This window comes from Pseudochaenichthys georgianus, chromosome 14, assembly GCF_902827115.2.
Source record: "Pseudochaenichthys georgianus chromosome 14, fPseGeo1.2, whole genome shotgun sequence".
NCBI classification, from domain to species: domain Eukaryota; kingdom Metazoa; phylum Chordata; class Actinopteri; order Perciformes; family Channichthyidae; genus Pseudochaenichthys; species Pseudochaenichthys georgianus.
In genome coordinates, this window is record NC_047516.1 from 15,244,691 (window position 1) to 15,253,324 (window position 8,634).

Below are 8,634 nucleotides of genomic sequence, written 5' to 3' on the forward strand. Positions count from 1 at the left end.
TGCCAGTTCACACTTTTTCCTTCATTCCCATTTTATAAAGAAACATTTTGCATATTGATCAAGATAAAAACAAAGGGCCACTTGACTCCGTTTCTTCGTGCAGAAGTTCAGTCTCAATGCTGATCCAACTATGTACTCAAGTTTTTACTTCAAAACGGCTAAGAGCCATTCTTCCTGAAGTGTGTTTATTAACAGCTAAATGAAGGGAAAGAGACGCTTCTTAAGGATGTAGAGGACGGTGGCGAAGAAGAGGGCGAGAGCCAGGAAGATGAGCAGCTTGTCTGTCAGCTCACGCCGGTTGTACTTCAGGATCAGTTTCCGCCCGAAGTGGATGGTTCCTGTCATGCTTTTAAACTCCTCGTTGGTTTCCAGCACTGTCCTGGAGGAGGTGGCTGTGGGAGGAGGAGGAGGAGGAGGAGGAGGAGGAGGAGGAGGAGGAGGAGGAGGAGGAGGAGGAGGAGGAGGAGGAGGAGGAGGAATTATATACTGAAGAAGATTGTTGGCTACAGTAAGTTTTTCACATTTAAAATCATTGTTGTAAACTGGATATACTGTATGCAAGCAAAATATAAATGACCAAATTGAACAAAGACATGTTCAAAGTATAGTTGTTGTTTTTTTTACCCAGAGTGCCGATGGTGTCCTCGGTCTGCTTCACCTGTTCAGACATCATCCTGCTGATCGACATCAAACTCTCGGTGATGTTGCTGCTGGTTTCCACAAGGCATTCTTTTGTGACCTTCCTGAAACAAAAACACACAGCGCAGACCACTGCTGATGACTGGTTGCTGTCACTAATATGTTGTGTATAAAGTGTGTAGCTAGTTAAAGTCACAGAAATGTGTGTTTCTCAAAAGATGTGTCTCTTGAAAGAGCATCCTGTTTCTACCAGCAGAGATTATTTAAGTATCATTATATAAACATTTGAGTAGTAAACATAATGACCCATCACAAATGACTGGAAACTAATCACTGTCAAAAGCCCCATTTGAACAGGATCATTGTATCAGGGGAAATAGATGGGTAATAAAATCTGTCCCCTCCTCCTTAATGACAGCTGCTGTATCCGGACTGCATTTTAATCATTGGCAAATAACAGGAGATTATTACGTTACAAACAACAACATGCTTCTGGAGAACCTTTATTACTGGGCTATTTATTATTTTGAATGTTCAAATTCTGAATAGTAATAATTGAGCTGATAATTAAATTAATGTAATACAGTTGCAACCTACTTAAATGTCTGTACATTTAAATTTCATCAAGTAGTGTCACTTTTACAGGAAGGAAAAAAAAACGTTTCTAGACCAGTGTGTCGTCACAGTCTGTTTCAAATCGTAGAGAATACACTTTTACATTTGCAAAAAGTCTCTCCAGACTGGATTCATATTACGAGAAGACCAGAGTTTGCCAGAAAAGTAGTAAGTTAACAGAGGTCTAACTACAATTGGGATGGGGGATGGTGATTTAGCTTGACCTGCTTAATACACGTATCAATCAATCAATAGGATACGGCTGTAATAGGCCTAGGGCCTTTTAGTCGCTCATAAATAAGTAGATCACTCTTCTTTATATACTATGGATGCTGGCAACAGTCACATAGTCCAAAGTGAAGGTGATGTTAGACCAGTAATAGTCGAGGCGGGACTTGAGACAGTTAACAGTCTTGGATGTGACAACGCTTTCTGGCAGATCATTCCACAAGTCAACCACACGCAGGCTGAACAAGTTGTGGCAGAGAGTCAGTCTTGAGTACTGTTTCTTCAACTTGAGGCAGTGTCCACGAGTCCTGGTGTTATAATCCCGTTGTAGTGGGCATGATGTTTTGTAGATGTTGTGGAGATATTTGAAAACTTCGATCATATCTCCCCTCGCCCTTCTATAATACATGCTCGGGATCTTAAGACTTCGCAGTCGTTCTTGATATGGTAGGTCCTTTAGTTCTGCAACCAGCTTCGTTGCCCTTTTCGGTATTTCCTCGATAAGCTCAGCATCCTTTTTGTACATGGGGGACCAAGTGACATTCCCATACTCGAGGAGTGGCCGTGCAATAGAGGTGTATAAACTATGTACTACATCAGAGTCCAAATAAGTGTATGATCTGCGGATCGTTGCTAGGATACCATTCACTTTGTTAGCTGCCCGATGGATATGGTCACTAAATGTCAGGGTATTATCAACATTCACACCAAGGTCCTTTTCATTCTGAGTCTCAGAATATCACACCTATTCAGTGTTGGGACTAACGCGTTACAAACTAACGCGTTACTGTAACGCAACTACATTTTGCGGTAACTAATAACGTTACTAGTTACCTATACCTAAAAGGCACATCTTTACCCGCTGGTGCTTTACTTCTCAGAGGCGGAATTACACGTCCCGCTGCCTCCTGATGCTGCAGCCATTTCATGAAGTGAAGGAAGTTTTCCTTCTATAAAACAGCTGCGGGCAGCAGATACCGCGAGAGTCCCGGACATGAATTCATAGATCAAGGCAGACTGGTTTACTCTCCTGTTTTGCCAATCCGGTGCTTAAACATATAGCTCTACACCCCTGGCCGACATATCCTTAAAATGAAGTCCGAGTTTGAAATATATCTCAAATAATGTATGCACTGCCATTTCCCCACATAAACATAACAGTCTGCAATTAAACGGTTGTCTCCTGTGCGCTCCTCTTCCTACTTGGCGCACAGGTAACTTTCTCGTGCGCACGAGAGGCTGAGACCATATAGGCTGAGCCGCTGAATCTCTCGGAACATCATAAAAGCCATGGCATTTTTAACAGTTTTCTAGTGAAAGTTTAACCAGGCTAATGGATGAAATAATATGACTGGTATGGTATGATAAAATATTTTTATATATTTATAATTCTACAAATATTACGATAAACTCACAGCTATTTCGCGGCCCGGCAGTAACACCTCTGCGGCCCGGTACCAGTCCGCGGACCGGGGGTTGGGAACCCCTGGTCTAGAGCACTGTGTGGGTATCAGGAGCGCTGCCTTAGAGTGGTTCAGGTCCTATCTGTCCCAGAGATCTTTCTCTGTTAGGCTTGGTGACTTTACATCCTCTTCTGCCCCCTTATCCTCAACCCCAAGGTTCTATTTTGGGGCCTATTTTATTTTCCTTATACCTTCTCCCCCTTGGACTCATTTTTAGAAAACATGGCATCTCCTACCACCTTTATGCGGACGACTCCCGATTATATCTACCCCTAAGAAAAAACACTAGCTCTCTGATGCCCCTGGTTGACTGTCTTAATGACATAAAGGCCTGGATGGCGCTAAACTTTTTAAATATAAATGAGAGCAAAACGGAGGTAATTGTGTTTGGACCAAATGGTGATGTCCCTTCCATTTAAGGTCGTGTCTTCCTGGTCGAATGTACTTATTGTAAGTCGCTTTGGATAAAAGCGTCAGCTAAATGCAATGTAATGTAATGTAATTGACCTTGGTTCCCTGCAACAGTATGCAAAACCCATGGTCACAAATCTGGGTGTCAAAATCGACAGTGCTTTTAAATGAGATAAACAGATAAAAATCTGTGGTTAAATCCAGTTTTTATCACTTGAGTCCTGTCCAAAATTAAACCGGTTTTATCCTTTTTAAACTTTGAGCGTGTAATTCATGCCTTTGTTTTAACTCGTTTAGATTATTGTAATGCACTTTATGCCGGCCTAAATAAGACTTTGCTGGCCCGCCTGCAGCTTGTACAAAACGCTGCGGCGCGGCTGCTTACAGGAACCCGCAAGTTTGACCACATCACACCAATTCTGGCTTCCCTCCACTGGCTTCCTGTCCATTTTAGAGTCAATTTTAAGATTTTATTGTTTGTTTTTAAATCTCTTAATGGGCTGGCCCCAGAGTACATCTCTGACCTCTTACAGGTGTTTACCCCCTCAAGGGCTTTGAGGTCGGCTGATCAGCTGCGGCTGATCAGCTGCGGCTGATCGTCCCAAAAACAAAGAAAAAGACCAGGGGAGACCGAGCGTTCTCATCGGTAGCCCCCAGGCTCTGTAACGACCTGCCCCCTCATGTAAAATTGTCGCCCACTCTTGAAGCTTTTAAGTCCCGCCTAAAGACCCACCTCTTTTCCCTCGCTTACCAGTCAGTTTGAGCTATGTCATACCTATTTGTATGCTTTTACTGTCTGTCCATAGCCTTTATGTGCCTTGTATTTATTCTTATGTGTGCTTTTTTATCTTTTCTTATGTGTGTCTTTTATCTATTTGTGTAATATTATATTTTATTATAATGTTATGTTCATTGTGAAGCACTTTGGCAAACCCTCTGTTTTTAAACTGTGCTATATAAATAAATAAAGTGGATTGGATTGGATGTAATTTACAGGCGAATACAGTGATATCCTCTCACAGTACCATGGAAAAGTGAAAGTGACCAGAGAGGAGTGATGATTGGTTAACAAGGGGTAACATTTCAGGGTAAGCCAATCAGAGACAGAGTTGCCTTATGACACACACACACACACACACACACACACACACACACACACACACACACACACACACACACACACACACACACACACACACACACACACACACACACACACACACACACACACACACACACACACACACACACACACACACACACACACACACACACACACACACACACACACACACACACACACACACACACACACACACACACACACACACACACACACACACACACACACACACACACACATCTCCTGAAGCACGGAACTAATGTACATGTGGGGAGTTGTCTTTTCTCTTACTGTGCCACAGAACAACACAACAACTTGTATTTGTATTGTTATTATTTTTAAAGTAAAGTAACTTGTTACTAGTTACTTTTATAATTTAGTAACTAATAAAGTAACTAGTTACTCTTTTGAGAACAGTAACTATAACTATTACTTTCTTAAAGTAACTTGCCCAAGACTGCACCTATTATACTCATATGTTGGGTTCAGAAGACCTAAGTGCATTACTTTGCACTTTGCTGCATTGAATTTGAGCTGCCAACACTCGGACCATCTTTGCATTTCTCTGAGATCTGACTGGAGTTGGTCTGCATCCTCCTTACCATATGTATGATGGTATAGGGCTGACTCATTGTACAAACCGTACAATGAGTAACTGTGCTGTTACCATTCTTGGGCCAGGACTCTCTTGAAAAAGAGATTTTTAATCTCAATGAGACCTATCCAGGTTAAATAAAGGTAAAATAAAATAAAAACCTCTGTCTGGTGCTCTGGTAGTCTCCTCCTTGCAGCAGCTCGTCCTTCTCACTGTGGTCGATGCAGAGTTTACAGGCCAGGTTTGCTTTCCTCCATGCTGTCTGGTTACTGAAATCCAAAGAAATATCTCAGTTTACATCTGGCCTGTTGTTTCTGAATCTGATGCTTAATCCCAATATTAGTTTTTGTCTTCATCTGGGAGTCCCTTTGGCTTCAGATATCTACTGCACATTCTGTTCAAGGGTCAACAACTAGAAGGTGAATTATGTCCTAAAAGCATAATTAATATTATGAATTTGAGGCTACCTTTCTAAAAACTATTACAGCCCTTTTTATTACTAACTTCAGGACACAGAGACACAACCTAACCTGTTGCACTTTGCAAAATTGAGCTGAAACTGTTAGTTTGGCAATCGAATATCAGCCCACAGAAAAATAATCGCCAATTTATTTTGATAATTGATTAATCATCAACGTAACTTTTTGTTCAAGAAATGGCAAAAATGTTTTGTGATATTGTGGTTATGAACCTAACTATCTTTTGGTTTTAGATTTAGAATTCAAACACATAATCCAGGGCTCGACAGTAATGGTTGCCAGGTTTCCATTGGCAACCATTCTTGGCCTTTGGTTGCCATCAGTGGCAACCAGTTTTTAACATAAAGAAATAAGGACAGCAAACAGCAAAATGTGCACCCCAAAATAGATAAATGTTAATTATTTGTTGTATTAAGAGTGATATTTAATTATTGTTGTGACCAGTCGGAACCTGATACTTAAGTTGCACGTGCATTGGTGTGATTACGGAGCCAGAAAGCAATGCACGTTTACTCGCGTGCGCACTGCACTGTTTGTTTTACAAAAAATGGCTTAGCAAATTAAGTTGTTTGACTGTGTGGTAAAAAGTTCGGCCAAACGAATGTTCAAAGTGATTCAACTAATAAAGCGCAAGGTGAACCCGAACGAAAAGCAAAGAGGAAATGCATAAAGTATTGGGAGGCGAAACATTCTGCATCGTTGTGCATCCACTTCCAGTAAAAGTTCCTTCAAAATAAAAGTCCGATCTTATTACTACCAAAATAAAAGTGCAAAACGAAACTTTGCCATCGGAAAATATTGGCATACAAATATAATCACTTCTATAAAAAGGTAACACATTTTAAATATAGTTAGACATATTAAAGGTACAGCATTAATAATTAATATCTAATTCTTAACTGTGAATGGTTTTCATGTATTTAACATTATAAATGTATTAGTCTGACCAATCCAAGACCTCAATGCTGAAGGGCCAATGGATCTATGGTGGGGGTCAGCAAAACCCACATTTGAAAGGGAGACAACGGATGACCAAGAAACTAGTGACTTGCTCAGTTCATTTGTGAGGGATCTGTGAAGAACATGACAACAGTTGCACTACTGGTATTTAGTATACCAGCAAATGAGGGTGGACAAGTTTACTACCACTTAAGTTTCAAATAATTGTGTTAATTACTTATTGTAAAGCATTTGAACATTCTTTTGTGTCACATGTTCATTATTAAGTTGATGTATAACTGTATAGTATCTTAATTATTTAAAATATAAGGTGACTAAAATGGCAACCGTATTTTCAGTTTTGGCAACCAAAAGCTGATGCCTGGTCGCCAGCCTGGCAACCACTTTTAGAAGTTAGCGTTGAGCCCTGTCCTTCACAATCTTTTGATATTTACAACAAAATCCACTCGTCTAGAATAATCTGCAAATGAATCTTTAAGACAATAAATGCATTTTAATGATTGATACTGAACACTGGCTTTTGATATTGATTTGTTCACACCTCAGCATTTGTCTCCTCTGGTTCTCTGTCTCTGACAGGATGGCCAGTCTGTCCGTCTCTCTGTCCTGCTCTCTGGCCATCTGCTCCAGATCCTGACAACAATACAGCAGTCAAACAATAGATTGAATAATAACAAGTGAGTGAGTAGGGGGAGGGATATGTGTGGTACATGCTATACTAAGAGTTAGTTATGATTATTTATGACATACTACATGATGAATAGTTTTGAATGCATTGTAACATACTGTACTATGATCTTTTTCTGACACCTGACGTGAGGCCTGACCTGTATTCTGAGTCTCAGTTTGTTGAACTTCTCTTTGACCTGAGAGTTGAACTCCATGAGAGTTGACTGAGGTCCAGGGCAATCCCTGATATCCTGCAACACACACACACACACACACACACACACACACACACACACACACACACACACACACACACACACACACACACACACACACACACACACACACACACACACACACACACACACACACACACACACACACACACACACACACACACACACACACACACACACACACACACACACACACACACACACACACACACACACACACACACACACACACACACACACACACACGTGTATGAATGAGTATAAAGATATTTCTTAGCTCAACTACACAGTAACAGAACACGAACGACTGATAACTTTATTCAGGTAAATAAACCTAGAATTGAATCAGTTGAAGGAAACATATTTAATAAAACTCTCTCTCTCTCTCTCTTTCTTTCTGTCTATTTTAACCTTAGTCATCGTGTTATCCGTGAGCTTTATACAGTCTATGGTTAGCTAACGTGAGCTTCACTTTGTTATTGTGAGGCCTCCATAACAATCTCTCCAGAACAAAACTGAAAACCAACCTGAGCATAACAATGTTTCATAAAAGTACCATCTTACCTGAACAAGTGCCTTAATTTCCAGGTCATATTTGATTATTTCTTGTCCACAAATTCGGACGTGGACATCCGCAGAAGACGCCATATTTGTTGTTGTACGGCAAGCACTAGGCTCAAAAGACAAAGCGTTCTGCTGAATGCGAAGCGATAAATCTGACGGTCACACACAATCCATTAAAACAACTTATTTTTCGGTCACATAAATGCTATGGTGATGTGGGTGTCTTACTATAAGGTTACTACAATATATATGATATTAATATATAACAACATAATTAATCAAATGTAATGCAATTGCAAATATGTATAGGCTACATAATGGACTAAATTCTAAACAATGATTTAATTTTTTTTAAGTGGTGTGAAATTAAAATATATGAAAACATTTTGTATGAATCAGTGATTATATTCAGTTATTTACAACCCCATGTAAACATAGCTCCATAGCTTCTCTTGTTAACTGGACTTAAACGCCCACTGTATTTATTTATATTACATTTCATATTTAATAATCCATTCCTTGCACAATTAATGTGTATATATAATATCCTGCTTTATATTTTGTTACTGTACATTTGTATTTCCACATGAATATTTGTTTACTTTTTAATGGTTTTTTTCAGAAATATTTTTGGATTGTTTATTTGAAGTGT

General features: G+C 39.8%; 1 protein-coding gene across 2 annotated transcripts; it reads right to left on the reverse strand.

Annotated features, from left to right (window-relative positions):
• Positions 1-6: 6 nt before the first annotated feature.
• bnip1b (BCL2 interacting protein 1b) lies at positions 7-8,118 on the reverse strand. 2 transcript variants are annotated; one of them, XM_034098845.2, is made up of 6 exons: positions 7,983-8,116; positions 7,341-7,433; positions 7,055-7,146; positions 5,236-5,343; positions 625-743; positions 7-392 (listed from the first exon to the last, which is right to left on the reverse strand). In XM_034098845.2, exons 1-6 carry the CDS (start codon positions 8,064-8,066, stop codon positions 196-198), a joined length of 693 nt encoding a protein of 230 aa, XP_033954736.1. In that variant the 5' UTR covers positions 8,067-8,116; the 3' UTR covers positions 7-195. The 2 variants fall into 2 exon arrangements, with proteins under 2 accessions (XP_033954736.1, XP_033954737.1); XM_034098846.2 differs by lacking the exon at positions 7,341-7,433 and having other exon boundaries at positions 7,983-8,118.
• Between the last annotated feature and the right edge of the window lie 516 nt (positions 8,119-8,634).

Excerpts from the sequence above, each read along its gene's own strand:
- bnip1b (XM_034098845.2), bottom strand. The coding sequence starts at position 8,066 with ATGGCGTCTTCTGCGGATGTCCACGTCCGAATTTGTGGACAAGAAATA. Across the intron at positions 7,434-7,982 it reads AAATTAAGGCACTTGTTCAG|GATATCAGGGATTGCCCTGG; the intron begins GTAAGATGGTAC and ends TGTGTGTTGCAG. Across the intron at positions 393-624 it reads GGACACCATCGGCACTCTGG|CCACCTCCTCCAGGACAGTG; the intron begins GTAAAAAAAACA and ends CTCCTCCCACAG.